We start from the raw sequence: 19,838 nt of genomic DNA, 5'->3' as shown, positions 1-19,838 counted from the left end.
TAAGAGGTCACAGATTCTTCCACCATACTCTGACCTGGCTCAAGGCCTCTGAATGAGTCACTACCTGATAGTTCCTCACTTGCCTAAAACTGTATCCTCCTAATTCCCGTCTCCACCCCCTTTGTCTGAAAAGGCCTGACCTGGGGGCCTGTCAGCCTAGGAGGCTCCCAGGTAGCGGATGTACTTGGAAACCTCCAGCATGTGCACATAATCCTGGTGCAGCTATCAACCAACTATGAGACCCAAGGTGAGGGCCTGGGCCACCCTCATGGGGCTGTCATAGAGCAAAAAGAAGACAAGGTGCTCTAGTCCCTTGTCATGTGTGGATGGCCAAATTCATGACATAATAAGCATTTATAACGCATAGCCCTGTGGCCTCTCACTGCCAGGTCAGGCAAAGAGCTAGAAATACCACAGGGCCCTGCCCCCTTCACTGAAGTTTACTGATGTACCCTAGCTGATTCAGATCTCACTCGAAGCACAAATAAAACCAGTGGGCAAGATGAATTTGCATTGAGATGACTAAATAAGATTTTAATTGTATGTATAAAAACCCACGTGAGAGAAAACTAAACCTTAACCCCAACCCTTCACCCCCATCTTTGCCAACACTTTCTTTAAAGTAGAGGGGCTGGGCTGGATCACATTACTGGTTAACAACACCAGATTGGAGACATTCATTTGTCTTCAAGGATCTCGATGATAAATTCAGTATGAAAATGAAATGCCAAATTTTTTTTTTAAAGATGTTTTTGATGTGAACCATTTTTAAAGTCTTTATTGAATTTGTTACAATATTGCTTCCACGAGGCATGAGGGCTCTCCACTCCCCGACCAGGGATCGAACCTGCACCCCCTGCATTGGAAGGCGAAGTCTTAACCACTGAACCACCAGGGAAGTCCCTGAAATGCCAATTTAACTCAACAATGTCCCAGCCCAGAAATGGCCTGGGAAACCAAGGCCATAGGTTCCCAAGGCCATTCACCAACTTGTGAATAGTTGCTGCCCTACCACCCACCCTCACCCCAGATCCTGCTCCAGTTGGCATGAGGAGTACAAATACATCAGGTTGCCACGCCCATAAGTCCTTCCCCTGAGGTTAATTCAAACAGCTAGGCCAGAGGACCATGGGCATCCGTCCTTGTCCCTGGGAATGATTTTCCCTTGGTTTTCCTTGAACAAACGACAATGCGTCTGACCTCCAGGTTTCTTACAGGTACACTGGGAGTGGTTTGGGGGAAGAGAACAAAGCCACCAGTTTCACATGGCTTTTTGAGAGGATTAAATGAAATGTGTCTGGGACTTCCCTGGTGGTCCAGTGATAAAGAATCCACCTTCCGGGATTTCCCTGGTGGCGCAGTGGTTAAGAATCCGCCTGCCAGGGCAGGGGACATGGGTTCGAGCCCTGGTCCGGGAAGATCCCACATGTCACGGAGCAACTAAGCCCGTGCGCCACAACTACTGAGCCTGCTCTCTAGAGCCCGCGAGCCACAACTACTGAGCCCATGTGCCACAACTACTGAAGCCCACGCGCCTCGAGCCCGTGCTCCACAACAAGAGAAGCCACCGCAATGAGAAGCCCACGCACTGCAACAAAGAGTAGCTCCCGCTTGCCGCAACTAGAGAAAGCCCGCACGCAGCAACGAAGACCCAATGCAGCCAAAATAAATAAATAAAATAAATTAATTAAAAAAAAAAAAGAATCCACCTTCCAGGAGGGAAGGGGAAGGTGGGGCAAAGTGAGAGAGTAGCACTGACATATATACACTACCAAATGTAAAATGGATGGCTAGTGGGAAGCTGCTGCAGAGCACAGGGAGATCAGCTCGGTGCTTTGTGACAACCTAGAGGGTGGGATAGGGAGGGTGGGAGGGAGGCGCAAGAGGTAGGGGATATGGGGATATATGTGTATATATAGCTTATTCACTTTGTTGTGCAGCAGAAACTAACACAACATTGTAAAGCAATTATACTCCAATAAAGATATTAAAAAAAAAAGAATCCGCCTTCCAATGCAGGGGACGCAGGTTCGATCCCTGGTCGGGGAGCTAAGATCCCACATGCCGTGGGGCAACTAAGCCTGCGCGCCACAACTACTGAGCTGGCACGCCTCAACTAGAGAAGAGAAAACCCACATGCCACAACTAGAGAGAAGCCCGCACACCACAATGAAGATCCCGTGTGCCGCAACGAAGACCAGACAGCGCCAAGAAAAAACAAATAAATAAACGAAATGTGTCTGGATAGAGCCGAACACAATGCTGAACACAGAGCATGTTTGTTTCCTTCCACACTCCTTTTGTTCACGGAAGGGGCAAGGAGAACAGTGAATTCCCCCTCTCCAAGCTCTTCTCTGTTAGTGTCATGCAGTTAATGCCAGATACCAGACATATGTTTCTAAACCATCATGCAAGACTCAAGGACAAAGAAAGTGGAAATCTAGAGAGGCAAAAGACAGGATTTTGCTCCTTTATTATAGAAAGAATGGAATCCAAAGAGATCATCCTGCTCAGTCCCTCGCCTCAAGGAAGGACTTCTCTTAAACCATTCTACATAAAGGAGACTCTTCTATTTGTGAAGAACCCCAGACTAATTTTCATACAGTAGTCCTCACGAAGTCTGACTCCAGTGTACTCTTAATCACTACATTATTACTGCCTCACCTAACATTAAGCTGTCTTATTTATCTATCTATCTATCTATCTATCTATCTATCTATCTATCTATCTACTGGCTGTGCTGCGAGGCTTTCAGGAACCTGGGCCACAGCAGTGAAAGCCCAGAATCCTAACCACTAGGCCACCAGGGAACTCCCAAGCTGTCTAATTTAAATCCTACTTGCTGCAATGTTAAACCTGGTTTCTGTTCACCTGCACTGATAAAACCTGCAAACTACAAGTCACGCTCTTCTGGATAAGAACTCTCAATGGACTTGCTTATATTTGTGCTCTTCTCTGGATTAAATCCCCACTCTTTTAGCCTTGACTCATAAATCTACAATTTTTAAGTCTTTATTGAATTTGTTACAATATTGCTTCTGTTTTATGTTTTGGTTTTTTGGCTGCCAGGCATGTGGGATCTCAGCTCCCCGCCCAGGGATCGAACCCACACCCCCTGCATTGGAAGGCGCAGTCTCAACCACTGGACCGCCGGGCAAGTCCCTAAGTCTACAATTTAAAACTCTTTAAATGCTTTTTCACTCTCACAACTGCCTTTTCTTGCCTTTTAGCTTCAGAATCCGGAAAAAGAGAAAGGACTTTAGTCAGAGTGACCAATTTACTGAGTGAAAAGGGAGTTGCAACTATATTTGGAGAACAAGATGATCTAGCTCTGGTCAAAGGGTGTGGTACTATTCCAGTTAAACCATAAGTTCCACCATATTCTCAGATCATATCTGAGAAGGGAGTGTGGGTCCAGAGAAGGGAGTCTTACCTTCTGGGCTTGGGCAGGTTCGGTGAGGACAAGCGTGAAGAGGCCCAGGCAGATTTCCTCGTGCTGGGGGGGGCCTTTGCATACCTGGGATATGAGGAAAGAAAGAACTAGTTGTCACTCACAGGAGGAAAGTTCTTGAGCACAGCTGCTCCCAGAAAATTTGGGACTCTTGAGTGACCTGCAAAGGAGAATCATCAACTCTTAAATCTGATGATTTCCTTCTCCTAAAAGTGATGGGGCATCTGTTTTAGGGGAGAGGTGGAGGGAAAGGATGGATCCATACTGCTTTCTCCAAGGCTTGATGAAGGATAGAGGCAGAAAATAAAAAGAGTGTCTAAAATGAGGAAAAAAAAAAAACCCTACTCCACACCTTTACCAGACCTTAACAGGCTTTAGTAGAGGGGGAGCTGCAAACAGTCATTCATGGATTAACAAGTGCACCTACCAAGTCAAGACCTTGGGCAAATCACTGAACCTCTGATATTTGTAAGGTGAAGACATAATAAGAATAATTACTACTAACAAGTAAGAAATATTTACTGAACATTCACTATGTGCCAGAAACTACTCTAAATCCTTTACATGTATTACTTTAAATCCTTTCAACCTCACAGACTGATTAAGAAATGTAAAAGATCAAATATGTGAGAATGATTTACAAAGAAAAAAGCCACCACAGAACGATGAGTTATTTTTTAAAGTTGTTATTCAAAGACACCTAAGGCTCCAACAGATGGGATTCCCACATTAAGAAAGAAAGAGAGGAGAGGGAGAGGGGGTGGTGGTGGGATGAACTGGGAGATTGGGATTGACATATATACACTAATATGTATAAAACAGATAACTAATAAGAACCTGCTGTATAAAAAGTAAATAAATAAATAAAAGAAAGAAAGAGAGGAGTTGGGAAGCCTGGTTCAGGAAACCAAGACATTAACTTCAACCCCCTAGTTCTTAACCACTGAAGTCTTTCCATCTTTTTTTTTTTCTTTCTTTCCATCTTTTTGATCATGTCTGAAAGCTTTCAAAGAAGCAGAAATGGGTACGGGGAGAGTATTATACTCACGTAGGCATTGAGGGCGTCATTGGCCTCTCTCTCTGAGACACCAGTAGTCATCGATGTCACAATGCTCATACATCTTTCCAACCTCTGTGAAGGGGTGAGAAAAAATTCAGAGTGCTCCATACCACCACCTGTGATGTATTTCTGGCCCCCAATAAAGTTTTTTAAAAACTTAAATCTCATCACGTCTCTAGACCTAACTACCAGTTTACAAGTCAAGTCACCATGAGGATATAATCAGCAGAGTCCAGAATGTATAAATCATGACAGGCTTCCTGATTTCTTTAACATTTAAATTGCAAGGAAAAAAGCAGGGAGGGAGAACCCCATGTATTAAAAGAAGCTTAAGGGAATTCCCTGGCAGTCCAGTGGTTAGGATTCTGTGCTTTCACTGCTGGGGCCTGGGTTCGATCGCTGGTAGGGGAACTAAGATCCCACAAACCACGAGGCGTGGCCAAAAAAAAAAAAAGAGCCTTAAGATTTCAACCCCTTGAATAAAATAAGAATCCATGAGTCCGTGCTGATAGATAGATATGTACATACATGATAAATAAAGGGAAAGCTCTTCCTTACAGTGGAATGCCAACTAAAAATGCAGAAGGAATGACAGGAAAAATAACTGATTCAGGCAAATATCATCAATGAATGCTAAAACCAGAGGAAAACTTTCACAAGAGAATATTTACATAGGTTCGAAATACTTACTAATTACAAAGGGAAAATAACTGTAGGAAATCCTGAAGGATACCACCTTAACCTTAAGTGATCAGGGTTAATATCCCGAATAACAAGACAAACTGACAGCTGACATACGTGCCTCTGATATGGTGCGCTGAAAAGGCTAAACATCACTTCTATGGTTTTCTTGCCCAAAATGAATCATCTCAGTCTAATCATGAAGAAATTTCGACAACCCAAATTGAGAGAGATTTATAAAATAACTGGCCTGTCAAAGTGTTTAAGGTGAAGGACAGAGATAGGACTAAGAATTAAAGAGATAGTACACCTAAATGCAAGTACACCTAAATGCAATGTGTGATCCTGGACTGCTATAATGGACATTATTGGGACAACTGGTAAAATATGAATATGTACTATAAGAGTAACGTATCGATGTTAAATGTTCTGACTTAGATAATAAAACAGGGATTATGTAACAGAGGATCCTTGTTCTTAGGAAATACTCCCGGAAATATTTATATCTTAAGTGGCATTGCGGCTGCAACTTACTCTCAAAACGTTAAAATAATAACATGTATATAGAGAGATAATGAAAAACCAAATGCAGCAAATGTTAACAATTGGTGAATCTGGGTGAAGAGTATATGAGAGTTCTATGTCTTACAATTTTTCTCTAAGCTTGAAATTATTTTAGTTATTAAAAAATTAAAGGGATATATCAACTGAATGTAACAAATGGGTGATCCTTGTTTGATTACTGATCTGAAAAACCAATTATAAAAAGAATTTATGGGAATTCCCTAGTGGTCCAGTGGTTAGGACTCTGTATTTTCACTGTTGTGGGCCCAGTTTCAATCCCTGGTTGGGGAACTAAGATCCCGCAAGCCATGCCACAGGGCAAAAAAACCCCCCCAAAACCCAATAAAGCACCTGAGGAACTTAAGGAAAAAACCTTTAAAAAAAAAAAAAAGAATTTATGAGAGAGTCAGTTTGAACAATGAGTATATTATTACATTGAGGAATTATTGTTAATATTTTTAGGTATGATATTGTGGCTATGTTAAAAAGAAAAAAGTCCATCTCTCATAGACATATATATGAAATACCTACAGATGAAACGATACAGCTTGGATTTGCTTCAAAATAATCCAGAGGAGACTAAAGGGAGATAAAACAAGATTGCCATGTACTGATAAGTACTGAAGCAGAGTGATGGCTCCAGGGCAATTACACTATTCTATTTTTTTATGTTTGAAATGTCGCTCCAAAAAGATAAAAACAAACTTGTAAAAAAAAATGAGTGTAGGAAAGAAAAGGACTAATGAAGAACAAAAGGCCAAACTAAAACCTTCCTGGGTCTCTAGTCAAACAAAGGTGGGGAGAGCTGCATTAAAGTCCATCCAAGGACCATTCTTAATTACAAAGGCTAACTCTAAGACAGCATGTGCTCAACCTTCCAAGGAGATCTTAAGTCACTGATCCTGTTCCAAAGCATTTAATACTAAACATTGAGAAAATATTGACAAAATGTAGCTCATTTAAGTCAGTGAGCCTCTCCATTATTACCACCTAAACTACTTCCTGAGTCTTTTAAAATTTTATCTTGAGGATTAACCCCAAAACTGTTTAAGAAAACCACTTCCCAATTCCCAGTGATAATGATGCTAGCAAAACAGGGACAAAGGCAGACAATTTACCTCCCCCAATCCTAAAGGTCATCACAAAACATCTTGTTGAGAACTACCACATTGTCAAGAACCGACAAATAAGGACAACAGGAAAGAGGTCTAGGAATGAAAGACCACCACGTTTCTCCTTTGACCATCATCCTGAGTTTGCCTACGTCCGTCCCTACCCAAGAGCAAAGTAGAACTGAGTGTTAAGACAAGGAGCTCCCATAGCCACAAAAATTCAACCTGAATTAGGCCCAAAGCCACCCAGGTGTGACAACGTCACTACCCAGCATCAGGTCTGACTATCCTCCAAATTAGGTCAGATAAGCGTGCTTAGCCTTAATCAACAGCACCTGCGTACTTGTGAAAAGGAGCTGTGAGATCACAGGAAAGCTGAGTTGTAAATCTCACAACCCACCTCTCCCACAAACTCTGAGATCCATCATTACCTAGCCCAGCTCCTATAAGATAGGGGGAGGGAAGAAAAAAACCTCAGGTTGTATTTTCTCTTTTTAAATCTTATCCCTCTCCTCCTAAGATAGTTATCAACGACTGGAGGACCAGTTCCTCCAGTTGCTAAATCCAGGGTGTTCTTGCTGGGAGCTCTGCAAGGCCTTGCTTACCCAGCCTGGCTTAACAAACAGTTTCAGAGTGGAGGAAGATGGTGAGCAAGCAGCAGCACAGCATCCTAAAACCCTAGATATTACTTCCTACTAAAAGGAAGAAATATCTGTTGAATCAACAGAGATGCAAGGGAAGTCAAAAGAGCAGCTGGCTGAGGAGCCAACTGACAAGCAAGGAAGAGGATTCCTCCACCACTGGCAAGTCTTAGGCTAATCTTAGGTGAGTTACTTAACTTACCAAGACTTATTTAATCCTTTACTTATAATACCTTGGTTTTCTTACCTGAAAAATAGAGACAAAGCCTGTATCACAAGGTTGCTCTGAGGATTAAACAAGATAACATACGTGAAAGCACCTAGCAGGTAGCCTCAGTTGAATTAGACTCTATTCCATCTGTGAAAAAGCTCAGTGATCACACAACTAAGTCCATGAGGACCAGACCACCCCCCCCCAACGCCCCCTGCCACTACTTCTTATGGCATGTCCTCAAAGATCCCTGAAAACCGAGCCCTCCTACTACAGGACATGGGTAAGTCCCTGACCAGGCTGCAAAGCTTCCTCTCCTACTTTTGCCTTCTATGAGAGAAGAGTAACGGGAGAGGGGAGGAGGTCTGACGGATGGACCCTGCACCAAGGTCCTCACACAAAGCTGGATACACAGCCCTATGGGGTGGCCTAGTTTCTAGCTATGATGTAACACAGAGACCTTGGACTAAACCAGGTTTCTCTAGGCCTCTCCTCGATATTCTAAGCTCCACTCAGAGGCCTGAGTCAATTCTATGGGTCACTGCCCAGTCAAGAAATAAAAGTGGCCTCTTGGAACAGGGAGGCCCAGCTAAGGATGTAGAAAGTGGGAGAGTCCAGAATTTGGAGGCGTGGATAAAAGCAATGAGGAAAGAAATGTGAGGGTCAGTCCTTCCTAGGCAATAGAAGTATATAAAAGATGCTGCTCTTCCTGAACTACAGAAACTACTTTTCCAAACAGAGATGGGAGAACTAATTACAAATCATTCAGAATGACTGAAGGACCACATCCCCTCAAAGAGGGCTGCAGGAAGCCAGATCCCTACAATCAAGTAGCAGTACCCCTCTTCCCCCCAGTCTCCAGAGGCCCTTAGTAAAGACGGAATCACACACGCAGCTGCCAACAATTGCTGGCAGAACGACTCTGTTCAGAGTAAGCCCTTCACAACAGCACCTCAGAGAGCTGAGTAAATATTTACCATCTCTAGGAGCTTCTAAAATAATTTTTCTAGTACTAAAACTACCTGACCATGGTTTCCATGACAACAGCAGTAGATGGAGTGGGGGTGGAAAGCGGGGAGGTCTTCTAGTTTGCAAGTATACACCTGAAGCTGGAGACTGAAGTCTGAGGATTGCTCTAACCTCTCAGTTTCCCCTCCCTCGGCCAGGTGAATACACAGTTTGTTAAAAACTGTATATTGGGCTTCCCTGGTGGCGCAGTGGTTAAGAATCTGCCTACCAATGCAGGGGACACAGGTTCGAGCCCTGGTCTAGGAAGATCCCACATGCCGCGGAGCAACTAAGCCCTCGAGCCACAACTACTTAGCCTGCGCTCTAGAGCCCACGAGCCACAACTACTGAAGCCCGCATGTCTAGAGCCCATGCTCCACAACAAGAGAAGCCACTGCAATGAGAAGCCCGCGCACCGCAACGAAGAGTAGCCCCCGCTCGCCGCAACTACAGAAAGCCCGCACGCAGCAAAGAAGACCAATGCAGCTAAAAATAAATTAATTAATTAAAAAAACAACAACTGTATATTAAATACTGCCCCTTTATGGGAAGTCAGTGGCCTTGAGGGACTAAAATCCAAAGGCTTAAGGAAAAGAAGATATGATCTGACCTACAAAATCCCCAAGGACCCACATTAGTAAAGAACTACTGAACAAACTGGGTTCCAAGTATTCTACAACCAAGAGTCACTTTTATATGAAATGAGGATTTAAGGGGAAAAAAATTAGAGGTGACTCAAAGCCCATTCCCTGGAGAATCTTCACAGACCGGACGTGAATTACTCCTTGGAGAAAACCTAGAAGGGACATACCTCTAACCAAATGCAACCCTGAGACCTGTCCATAGCTTAAGAGGAAGTTCTAACTTGTTTGGGCCACAGCTCCTGCTTTTAGCCTGATTTCAAAGTGGACAGGGTCATTCTCCACAGAGGAGTGACCGGGAGCTTTGAAGCCTTGTGAAACTAGGAGCTACATGTTCTAAACCCCTCCAATCTTTGGCACTATTTTCATCTCATTCCTCAAATCTGGATGGAGATGAGCAAGAATTCCCCATTCAAAGAGAAGAACAGGGCCAAAGAGGAGAAAGGATACAACAAATGCTCCCTTGGGTAGAAGAGGCACAGTCCCTGCCTGGGATGCTCTTCACCAGTGCTTTATGCTCCAGGCCTCTAAGGGCCTTTCCTCATCACACCCAGCTGTAATGACTCCAGTCTCTTCATTACCCTCGCGGGGTTTTTGTTTTTACCTTTCTTGTGAGTGTGTTAACTCAGTCTTTAGACGATAAGCTCTGGAAGGCAGGCCTTGGGTCTTCCTCATTCTATTTTCCTATCAGACTCAGCACAGAGTAAGTATATATCTGGTCAGCAAGCTACTGCCTCTGTGTTCCTGGGCAATAGGTGGGCCTATGCTGGAAAATAACCAAGCCAGAACAAGCAGAGATCAGTTGACACCATGTTTTGATAACTTCTGTGTGCAGAGATCTGTGCGGAGACCCAAAGGAAGAAACCAATAGTCTTGACCTTAGAGACACTCTGGTCTAGTGGGAACCACATACATGGGGTTAAAAGCAGTGGCAAGGCTTGTTGGAAAATTCAAATGCAAAGAACAAAGGGCAAAGAAGGAAAGAGGGGAGGCCGACACATTCTGGGAAACAACTACACCACAAAGGATATCAGGAAAAAAAAGGAGACCCTCCCTCCCCCTTCACTCTGGAAACAGTTGAAAGTTCACTCTCAAGACAGTCCAAAAAAGCAAAAAAATAAATGCTTCCTCTCTTTTGTGGTCCCCTTCTGCCATATCATTTCGCTTACTAGCAAACATGTCACTACTCAGAACAGGATGCTGTGGTACAAATTAGAGCAGGACGACCTTTCCAGCAATCAGGGTGGGGAATAAACAGAGTTCCACCACCCTTGGGGTCTCTTCCCCTCCACCCAACTGGTGTAGGGATCAAAGGTAGTCAATGACTTTCTTGCTACAATTCTAGAGTTTCAGTGCTAGAACACAGGGCTCAATAAATACTTTGACAATGACAGTGGCCATTTCTAAAAAAGCAGATAATTTAAATTGCCAGGCAATCCTGGCAAAGTCACTTGTATTTATTTTGGGAATACATTACTTTTAGAAGTATTGTTTATGTTCCTAATTATATCTACCTTAGCTGATAAAAACAATAGCAGAAAACAAACTTTGATTCATCTAAATGCACATAGAATTATGGGGGAGAAGCATGATGGGAAGCCAGCCAGTCTGTGAACAGACACTTGCGATGGATAATTCACAAAGTTGCTATCCAGCCGCTCCTTGATTCACAAAGCTCATTTTTGCATGTATGTTCCACCATCTTGTATCTGCACCAACATTTTTTTTCAAATTTAAACTATGAACTCCACCTAGCTGCTTGACCACCCTCTAACATCTGATAAAGAGCAGTGACAAAGTTAGAAGCAGGGAAATGGCCAGTGAAGAGCCAGAGCCTAATAATTTACTCATCCTGTCCCTGGATAACCACTAAGTTAAATGCATTAGGTCTTGCAAACAGTCCAGCAATCATGTCCCACTTCTGGGTCTCATATTCCTAAGTATGTCTTTTCATGTATAGCAGTGGAAAGGGATAAATGATCAACTCTGGATTGTCAGGGACAGGGTAAGAGGAACAAGTCGGGGAGGGTCAGGTCAATTATTCAGTAGTCTAAAATCTCCATTCAGGCCCACTGCATCGCCTCACCCTACCCTCTTTCTCAGCATCTATGTGTTCTCTCCTTTGTGTGTGTGCTATCTGGTTCTGAAGGAGAGTCCCCTAGGTCCCATTCACCCCGCACCTCACCCCACTACCTAACAAAACACAACTCACTTTTCCTTAAGTCCTCACTCATTCTAAATGCCCAGTTAACATCACTGGCAATTGACGGTGTCTACATGAAGTCAATACTGTCTAACAGGAGGGTCCACGGTCTACTGCAAGCTCCTCTCAGCCCCCCAGATACCTACACACACATATATTACTTCTCAACTCAATATATGACCTAAGATGAAACAGGGTAACTATTAATAATAGCTGTGGCCTGTAATGGGAAAGGAATGTCAAAAATAAATTCAGTTGATCTGGATGCTGTCTGTATCCCTTCCTGATCAACACCCGCGCCCCCCCCCCATTTTCACACTAGCAGCTGCTGTTGCTGTTCGACCTGTCCAGGAAGTTGGCCCACACTTCCTCCTTCACTTCCTCCTTCACGAGCAGGAAGTCTATAGCAGTGTTTGTGCTGTCTTAGAAAACACGTGAAGGCCTCCTCCCCCACCCCCACCCCGTATTCGCTCCAGTTTCCCTCCTCAACCCCATTTCTTAACTCCCTTCCCCACCCCCCCACACCTACCTCCTCTAACTCATCCTTGGCATCCAAACTGGTTGAAAGTAGCAGCCTCCCCCCTCCTGGGGCTCCTGCTCCCGCTCCTCCTCCACCTCCCGCTGCTCCCGAAGCAGCTGCTGCTGCTGCTGCTGCTGCCGCCCCCTTTCCCTTCTGTAACTCCATGGCTGCAGCCGGGAGACGGGAAAAGGCCAGGGAGTGGATGGATGGGAAGTCCTAGAAAGGGGGAATTGGGGATTGCCAGGGACTGGGGGGCAAGAGGGACAAGTGGGGGAGGGGAAGGAAAGGTTCCCTGGCCTCTCCACTCCTCCCTCCTCTCCGACGGGCCGCTCCTGTGCAGGAGGCAAGGCAGACGGGCCTCCAGGTCCTGCCTCTGGAGTGGCAGTGCTGAGGAAACACCGTTAGCTCTTAAGTATGCTGGGGTAAGGGTCTGCACCCCTACGGGAAGGGTAGGAGAGGCTTCTGTCCCTGAAGAAGTGGAAGAGCAGCCCTTTCTGCCTTCTGACCCTAAGAGAAGCAAAGAAAACCCTAAGTTTCTGCCTCAGGAGGTGGGGGAAAGAGGAGTCCTGCCCCTGAAGCATGGGGTAGGAAACCTTCCTGGCTGGTGCCCCAAGGGTTGGGGAGCGAGGTTCCTTTGGTTCCGGCCCCCAGGAGTGAGGGTGATGCAGTAAGCGCTATAGGAGGACACGGAGGACCAGCTTCTCCCTACACCACACAGAGGCGGCCATGGTGGAAGGGCGGGGGGTGGGAAGACCAAGGGCGACGGCGGGGGAGGGGGAGGAATCGTGGAGGCCCGCGCCGGAAGTGAGCAGTCGCGGTCCCTGGCCTCCGCCAATAGCGGCTTCCGCGGTGGCGCTGAGTCTCGAAGGAGTAGGCCGACGTCGGCCCGCTGGCCTTTTCCCGGGCTGCCAATGGTATTGAGCAGGAGAGACACCGGCCTGATGGACAACCGCGTGCCCAATTGCATCCCTCCTTTGCTCTCGGAGGGCGGGGCGGAACGACTTCCCGGAGGTGGGGTGGGTGTGAGAGATTATCAGGAAGGAGAGAGGCTGCGCTTGCGTGTATTAAAGCGCGTGCGCGGCGCTGGTCTCCGCCCTCTTTTCCTCCCTTATTCGGAAGCTAGGGTGGGTACGGGAACCTGGCGCTGTTCCTAGGTAGCTTTGGGAAACCCGAAGGCTAGCTACGAATTGATAGTGCATTCACTATCAATTCATAGGAAGTGGAGCCCTAACTCTTAAGCAGTCCCAGAGCAAGTGTCATCGGATGGTGTGGAGCCAGCTCCCGGAGCTAAGACTACGTCACACAAGCCAGTGTATGCGTTCATGCAAATGCAGTTATCAGCCGGACGTTGCCAAAAAAAAAAAAAGTTCATGGGCCCACTTGTGCACTAGAATCGTGTACTGATTCATTAGAATCGTGCATGGATTCATTATTAGAAAGGCTTCTGGAAGCCCTACATTGTTCTCCTGTATTATCTGTGTTCGTGTCAGCATTTGCCCCCAGCAGCCCAGTGTGGAAGCTTGTTTTTGACATTATTTTCTTCCGATATTCAGTCACTAAAGGCTGTTTGATTTTTTTTCTTAGAAATGTCTCTGGGGGCTTCCCTGGTGGTGCAGTGGTTAAGAATCTGTCTGCCATTGCAGGGGACACGGGTTCGAGCCCTGGTCTGGGAAGACCCCACATCCCGCGGAGCAGCTCAGTGCACCAAAACTACCCAGCCTGCGCTCTAGAGCCCACAAGCCACAACTACTGAACCTGCGTGCCACAACTACTGAAGCCCGCATGCCTACAGCCCATGCTCTGCAACAAGAGAAGCCACCGCAATAAGCCCGCGCACCTCAGTGAAGAGTAGCCTCGGCTCCACGCAACTAGATAAAGCCCGCACGCAGCAGCAAAGACCTAACACAGCCAAAAATTAAAAAAAAAAAAGATCTCTGGAATTTGTTCCTCTCTAGCCTATATATATATATATATATATATATATATATATATATATATATATATATATAGTATATCTTTAGGGGTTACAATGGATTCTAATCCATTCAACATCCTGCCACTTCTCTAATCTTACTAAACTACCCTCTCAGCCACTTTCTAAATTTCCCAAGTCCTTAGTAAACCTATCTGACTATAATCAATATAGTCTCCCAAGACTTTAAATTCCTATAATTTAAAAAAAACTGTCAGTAATAAAAACTCGTAACAATTCAAACATTAAAGTTGAAGTGAACGCTCTTTTTTCCTTTTCACCCCTCCAGTCTTACTTCTCTTGAGTCATCAGTGTCACTAATTTGTTGTATATCTTCCCCTACTTTTTCAAACATGCATAAACACGTATCCACAGTTTATTTCTTTGGTTGTTTTCATTTGGCTTTTAACAAAAATAAAATCATGTTTTACAATTTCTTGCTTCTTGCTCAATTAACATTTATATCCTGGCAATTTTTTTCCCCAAATCAAAACATGGAAATCTACTTTATTCTATTTAACAACCTCAAAATATTCTCCTCCTGTCCTCTGAAGAAACTGAGCTCTTCCCTGATCCTGCCCCTACCTAGTTGATTTCTAGAACAAAAGACCTTCCATTTGTCAAAATCCAAACCTGTGTTGAAGGTAATTGAGATTGCATTACCTGTGTTGAAGGTAATTGAGATTGCAAATAGAAAGTTTTTTTTGGAGGCAGGGGAAACTATAGTTATCATTAATAAGAATCAAATAATAAGGCCCTAGAATCAAGAAAAAATAAAATTAAAAAGACAGTGCTGGGGTTTCCCTGGTGGCGCAGTGGTTGAGAATCTGCCTGCCAATGCAGGGGACACGGGTTCGAGCCCTGGTCTGGGAAGATCCCACATGCCGCGGAGCAACTGGGCCCGTGAGCCACAATTACTGAGCCTGCGCGTCTGGAGCCTGTGCTCCGCAGCAAGAGAGGCCGCGATAGTGAGAGGCCCGCGCACCGCGATGAAGAGTCGCCCCTGCTTGCCGCAACTAGAGAAAGCCCTCGCACAGAAACGAAGACCCAACACAGCCATAAATAAATAAAACTTTAAAAAAAAAAAAAAGTTAAAAAAAAAAAAAAAAAAAGACAGTGCTGCAGAAAGTTCCTCCATCAGGGAGAAAAACAACCCAATGCCTAATAATCCTGAGAGGCTTTTCGGTTGTGACAATGGAGGATTTCTCCCTACCTCAGACAGAATGATGAATTAAAGAAAGGATCTGGGTAAAGACTAAAAAGGCATGCTTATAAAATATACAGAAAAACATAAAGTTGAGACTACTAGCTAATAGACTGGATTGCCAGATTGCACTGAAAAAGTTGTTAATGAGATCAGAGAATGAACTGAACATAAGAAGATATTTAATAGTGAAAAATGTGCTTATTTACATGCCTAGGCCTTATTCTATTGGGTTAAAAGCCAAAAAGTGCTTTTGGTTTTTAAGTAAAAATAAAAGACACATTTTTAATTTTTCATCAAGAACTTTATTGAACAATGTATTCCCCGTTTTGTTCCACTACCTTCTGCCATTTTTCAGGCAGCTTCATAATCCCATCTTCCCAAAACTTTTTATCTTTTTGAGCAAAGAACTGTTCCAAGTGCCTTTTACAGTCTTCCAGGGAATTGAAATTTTTTCCACTAAGAGAATTTTGTAAAGACCGAAATAAATGGAAATCCGAAGGTGCAATGTCTGGTGAATATGGTGGATGAATCAGAACTTCCCAGCCAAGCTGTAACAGTTTTTGCCTGGTCATCAAAGAAACATGCGGTCTTGTGTTATCCTGATGGAAGAGTATGCGTTTTCTCTTGGCTAATTCTGGACACTTTTTGTCGAGTCCTGCTTTCAGTTGGTCTAATTGGGAGCAGTACTTGTTGGAATTAATCGTTTGGTCTTCCAGAAGGACCTCATAACGGAGGACTCCCTTCCAATCCCACCATATACACACCATCACCTTCTTTGGATGAAGACCAGCCTTTGGTGTGGTTGGTGGTGGTTCCTTTCACTTGCCCCACGATCTTTTCTGTTCCACATTCTTGTACAGTATCCACTTTTCATCGCCTGTCACAGTTTGTTTTAAAAAGGGAACGTTTTCATTACGTTTAAGTAGAGAATCGCATGTGGAAATATGGTCAAGAAGGTTTTTTTCGCTTAACTTATGTTGAACCCAAACATCAAAGTGATGAATATAACCAAGATGGTGCAAATGATTTTCAAGGCTTGACTTGGATATTTTGAGTATGTGGGCTATCTCCCGCATGGTATAACGTTGACTGTTCTCAATTAATGTCTCGATCTGATCGCTATCAACTTCAACTGGTCTACCCGATCATGGAGCATCGTCCAGCGAGAAATCTCCAGCACGAAACTTTGCAAACCACTTTTGACACATTCGATCAGTCACAGCACCTTCTCCATACACTGCACAAATCTTTTTGCGTTTCAGTTGAGTTTCTACCTTTCTTGAAATAATAAAGCATAATATGCCGAAAATGTTGCTTTTTTTCTTCCATCTTCAATATTAAAATGGCTACATAAAAATTCACCAATTTTGATAAGTCTTTTTTTAAATGCACACTGATATAACAGCTGTCACATACAATCTAACAAAATTGTTTTGAATGAAGTTAAAGACAACTAAGTGCTACTAGAGCCATCTTACGGAAAAAATGGAATGAGCCTTTTGGCCAACCCAACAGAAAGGATTTAAAACAAACAGGGATAAATGTGAGTTCCTGAAATTAATATTAAAAAATTAGTGAAGTGGGACAGGCAAAGATTTCTTAATAGACACAGAAATCATAATGGAAGGATGGATGAATTGGACTTCATTAAAATTAAGAACTGTCCATTAAAAGACATCATTAAAAGAATAAAAGACAAGCCATGGACTGGGAGAAAATATATGTAATGCACATATCTGACAAAAGACTGGTATCACAAGATGATAGATAGATAGATGATAGATAGATAGATGATAGACAGATAGATAGATGATAGATAGGTAGACAGACAGATAGATATAGATATATAAAAGACAGACAACTCATTTGAAAAATGGACAAAAGACGTAAGCTGGCATTTCACAAAGAAGGACATCCAAATGGTTAACAAACATATGAAAAGGTTGTCAACATCAACAGTCATTAGGGCAATAATACTAATTAAAACTACAATGTGATACTGGAAATTCTAGCCAGAGCAAATAGAAAAGGAAAAGAAATAAAAGACATCCAAATTGAAAAGGAAGAAGTAATGTTAAATATCTATGCACAGATGACAATCCTATATAGAGAAAACCCCCAAAGAATCCATAAGAGAGACCCTAGAGCTAATAAACGAATTCAGCAAAGTTGTAGGGTACAAGATCAGCACACAAAAACCAGCTGTGTTTCTGTGCAACAGCAGTGAACAGTCCAAAAAGGAAATTAAAAAGGCAATTACTGAGGGTGCGCTGGGCCGGGGGGAGGGGCCTGCGGCCATGGCACCAACTGTGCCCGCCAGCCCCTCCCCTCCCTGGACCGCTACTTAAGTGGCTCCCGCACCGCCCCCGCCTCAGTGCGTTACTTACCTCGCCTCTCAGTTTGTCGAGGAGGGTAACCGGGACCCGGTGTCTACTCCTGTGGCCTGCGCCTGCTGACCCGTAGCCACCATGCATGAGTGCATCTCCATCCACGTTGGCCAGGCTGGTGTCCAGATCAGCAATGCCTGCTGGGAGCTCTACTGCCTGGAACACGGCATCCAGCCCGATGGCCAGATGCCAAGTGACAAGACTACTGGGGGAGGAGATGACTCCTTCAACACCTTCTTCAGTGAGACAGGCGCTGGCAAGCATGTGCCCAGGGCAGCGTTTGTAGACCTGAAACCCATGGTCATTGATGAAGTTCGCACTGGCACCTGCCGCCAGCTCTTCCACCCTGAGCAGCTCATCATAGGCAAGGAAGATGCTGCCAGTAACTACGCCCGAGGTCACTACACCATTGGCCAGGAGATCACTGACCTCATCTTCCGAATTCGGAAACTGGCTGACCAGTGCACAGGTCTTCAGGGCTTCTTGGTTTTCCACAGCTTAGGTGGGGGAACTGGTTCTGGGTTCACCTCCCTGCTGATGGAACGTCTCTCTGTCGATTATGGCAAGAAGTCCAAACTGGAGCTCTCCGTTTACCGAGCCCTCCAGGTTTCCACAGCTGTAGTTGAGCCCTATAACTCCATCCTCACCACCCACACCACCCTGGAGCACTCTGACTGTGCCTTCATGGTAGACAATGAGGCCATCTATGACATCTGTCGTAGAAACCTCGATACTGAGCGCCCAACCTACACGAATCTTAACCGCCTTATTAGCCAGATGGTGTCCTCCATCACTGCTTCCCTGAGATTTGATGGAGCCCTGAATGTTGATCTGACAGAATTCCAGACCAACCAGGTGCCCTATCCCTGCATCCACTTCCCTCTGGCCACATATGCCCCTGTCATCTCTGCTGAGAAAGCCTACCATGAACAGCTTTCTGTAGCAGAGATCACCAGTGTTTGCTTTGAACCAGCCAACCAGATGGTGAAACGCAACCCCCACCATGGTAAATACATGGCTTGCTGCCTGTTGTACCGTGGTGACGTGGTTCCCAAAGATGTCAATGCTGCCATTGCCACCATCAAGACCAAGTGCAGCATCCAGTTTGTGGACTGGTGCACCACTGGCTTCAAAGTTGGCATTAATTACCAGCCTCCCACTGCGGTACCTGGTAGAGACCTGGCCAAAGTACAGTGAGCTGTGTGCATGCTGAGCAACACCACAGCCATCGCTGAGGCCTGGGCTCGCCTGCACCACAAGTTTGACCTGATGTATGCCAAGCGTGCCTTTGTTCACTGGTATGTGGGTGAGAGCATGGAAGAAGGAGAGTTTTCTGAGGCCCGTGAGGATATGGCTGCCCTTGAGAAGGATTATGAGGAGGTTGGTGTGGGTGCTGTTGAAGGAGAGGGAGAGGAAGAAGGAGAAGAATACTAATTACCATTCCTTTCAGCCCTGCAGCATGTCATACTCGGAACTTCAGCTTCAACATTAGCTGACAGGAGTAAAGCTTTCTGACTAGATTGTCTTCACTTTCAACTGTGATCATGTATCACTTTTCCATGTGTACCTGTAAGATTTTTCTGTCATGTCTGAAAAGTAAAGGCTTTAAGAAAGGGAAAAAAAAAAAAAAAAAAGGCAATTATGGGAATTCCCTGGTGGTCCAGTGGTTAGGACTCTGAGTTTTCACTGCTGGTCCTCCAAGCCACATGGTGTGGCAAAAAAAAAAAAAAAAAAAAAAAAAGGCAATTCCATTTATAATATCTATAATATTTATATAATATTTATAATATCTTCAAAAGAATAAATTACTTAGGAATAAATTTAAACAAGGGTGTAAAAGACTTGTACACTGAAAACTTCAAACTACTGCTGAAAGAAATTAAGGAAGACCTAAACAAATGGAAGACACCCCATGTTCGTGGGTAAGAAGATAATATTAAGCCGTCAGTGCTATACAAAGCAACTGATCTACAGATTTTATGCAATCTCTATCAAAATTCCAACAGCCTTTTTTGCAGAAATGGAAAGCCAATCTATAAATTCACATGGAATTCCAAGGGGCTCTGAATAGCCAAAATAATCTTGAAAAAAAGAACAAAGTCAAGGGACTCACACTTCCCAATTTAAAAATTTACTACAGGGCTTCCCTGGTGGCGCAGTGGTTGAGAATCTGCCTGCTA

General features: G+C 44.3%; 1 protein-coding gene and 1 pseudogene across 2 annotated transcripts in view; one reads left to right on the top strand and one right to left on the bottom strand.

Moving 5' to 3' along the window:
• Window positions 1-12,858, bottom strand: part of INTS3 (integrator complex subunit 3) — a 38,202-nt gene extending 25,344 nt beyond the window's left edge. The window contains exons 1-3 of one of the 2 annotated variants that reach the window (XM_007178536.3): window positions 12,102-12,858; window positions 4,500-4,583; window positions 3,434-3,517 (exon numbers count right to left, since the gene is read on the bottom strand). In XM_007178536.3, coding sequence (XP_007178598.2) covers window positions 3,434-3,517; window positions 4,500-4,583; window positions 12,102-12,257 — 324 coding nt within the window. In that variant the 5' untranslated portion in view covers window positions 12,258-12,858. The remainder of the gene's footprint in view (window positions 1-3,433; window positions 3,518-4,499; window positions 4,584-12,101) is intronic. The other variant, XM_007178537.3, reaches the window with a different exon arrangement.
• A 4,804-nt stretch (window positions 12,859-17,662) lies between these two features.
• Window positions 17,663-19,206, top strand: LOC103020611 (tubulin alpha-1B chain-like; annotated as a pseudogene).
• The last annotated feature ends 632 nt before the right edge of the window (window positions 19,207-19,838 follow it).

Source organism: Balaenoptera acutorostrata, chromosome 1, assembly GCF_949987535.1.
Source record: "Balaenoptera acutorostrata chromosome 1, mBalAcu1.1, whole genome shotgun sequence".
Lineage (NCBI taxonomy): Eukaryota > Metazoa > Chordata > Mammalia > Artiodactyla > Balaenopteridae > Balaenoptera > Balaenoptera acutorostrata.
The sequence above is the reverse complement of the archived record's forward strand: the minus strand, read 5'-3'. Positions and strand labels throughout refer to the sequence as shown.